The following is a 1,709-nucleotide window of genomic DNA, read 5'->3' on the forward strand; positions in this document are numbered from 1 at the left end:
GTTTACAGGAAACCTTTCAAAATGCTGAGTCGCTTGTATGTGAGCAGAGAGCGTGCCGAGAACTGAGGAAAGCTAAGCTACTGCCGCCACATTGCCGGGCCATATCGCTCATTAAGGGTATTGGTGTCAGGAATGGTTGGCCTTTGACCCTGACACACGAAATCGGTTCTATATTGGACCTGCCGAAGCCATGTATCCTTTCGGGTGAGAGTTTGCCGCAAGTTTGCTGCATTTGCCTGGGATATGTTGAATGAGCAGTGCATGTTCAGCGTCAAGCATTTCACATTGATTGTTTTTGAAGGAAATAAGAGCTGTATTTTGTTATCGTTCTTCGTAGGCGCAAATGTGGCTAACGATGTTGCCGCTGAAAACTTCGCGGAGGCGACAATTGGCCATGCAGACGGTGAGACCGAGACGGCAGCGTTGTGGCAATTGCTTTTTGACAGACCTAACTTCAAGATCAACGTTCTCCCAGATGTTGACGGCGTCGAGGTGAGTTGTGGCGTTATGTTACTTTCGCCCGTTATCTGCATCTCTCCGTATCTGTTGGCCTAGAACACGCAGGGCTCAGCTGCTCTGGTGGCGGGGTAGATCAAGGCTGCTTAACCATGTTAAGCCGCTTCTTGTGACGGTGCAGGTTTGCGGAGCACTGAAGAACGTCGTCGCCCTTGCCGGTGGTTTCTGCGAAGGAATGGGCCAGGGTACTAACACAAAGGCAGCAATCCTCCGCCTTGGAGTGGAGGAGATAAAGACATTCACCATGCTCTTTTTCGGGGATCTCCTTGCTGTGAGCGACATAAATCAGGCTGCCCGCTTCACCTGCCAAGAGATTGTTGTAGTAGCCAGGGCCGTGTGCCAACCATGATGTCTTTTGTGCTGCAAAGGTGGCCGTTCCATACATAACAGCTCAGCCCTCCCGTGTACGTCTATGGTTGCCACAGGACACGCTGTACGACAGCGCAGGCTATGCTGATGTTATCACTACCGTATTTGGAGGGCGCAACGCCAGAGTGGCTGCGGCTTTCGTGCGCAACAGAGGCAAGGACTGGGATCAGCTGGAGAAGGAAATGCTCAACGGCCAAAAGCTGCAAGTATGCATTCCCCTGATAGCGGCAGCCTTCACGTGTTTATACAAGGGGCAATGGGAGTATTCGCCCTTTTACCATGAAGCCCTCTGTATCCTGGACTTCTCAACATTCCCGTGCTACTTTGTGTGTGTGCGCCAGGGGCCGGCTACGCTCGAACTGGTGGCTGAGGTGATACGTGCAAACGAAGTTGAGCATCTTTTCCCGTTGTTCATGTCGACGTACGCGGTAGCATTTGAAAATGCCGAGCCGGAGGCAATCCTCGACGTTTTCCGCACCAATCGGCCGCGTAGCATTCAGCGGAGTGAAGATTGCGTGAAGCTGAAAGTTCCCTCGCTCGTGAAAGATGCAAGGACACGAATTGCGTCCCGCATGAAGAAGCTTGGGAGAAGCATCAGTGAACTGACAAGGAACCCACCAGACACCCCCGACAGCGCCTCAGAAGAAAGCAACCACAAGGCAGAGAATAATTGCGCCAAGCTGTAAAGCTTGAATGCCTGGGCAAAGATAATGGAAGTTGCAGGTCACTGGACCCGCAAAGGAGGTGAACACTTACTCACGGCGTATCGGTTTAGTCTCCACAAAGTCTGAAGACAACCAGGCGACTAACCGCCGGATGTTCAG

The 1,709-nt window shown here is 52.1% G+C and overlaps 1 protein-coding gene across 1 annotated transcript in view; it reads left to right on the forward strand.

Moving 5' to 3' along the window:
• Positions 1-1,571, forward strand: part of EMH_0089080 (glycerol-3-phosphate dehydrogenase, putative) — a gene marked incomplete at both ends in the record, with an annotated part of 2,038 nt that extends 467 nt beyond the window's left edge. Inside the window, 5 exons of the mRNA XM_013501385.1 lie at positions 48-204; positions 338-492; positions 638-787; positions 942-1,091; positions 1,227-1,571. Of these exons, the coding sequence (XP_013356839.1) occupies positions 48-204; positions 338-492; positions 638-787; positions 942-1,091; positions 1,227-1,571 (957 nt within the window). The remainder of the gene's footprint in view (positions 1-47; positions 205-337; positions 493-637; positions 788-941; positions 1,092-1,226) is intronic.
• Between the last annotated feature and the right edge of the window lie 138 nt (positions 1,572-1,709).

Source organism: Eimeria mitis, genomic scaffold (assembly GCF_000499745.2).
Source record: "Eimeria mitis Houghton genomic scaffold, Emh_scaff6800, whole genome shotgun sequence".
In the NCBI taxonomy this organism is placed as follows: domain Eukaryota; phylum Apicomplexa; class Conoidasida; order Eucoccidiorida; family Eimeriidae; genus Eimeria; species Eimeria mitis.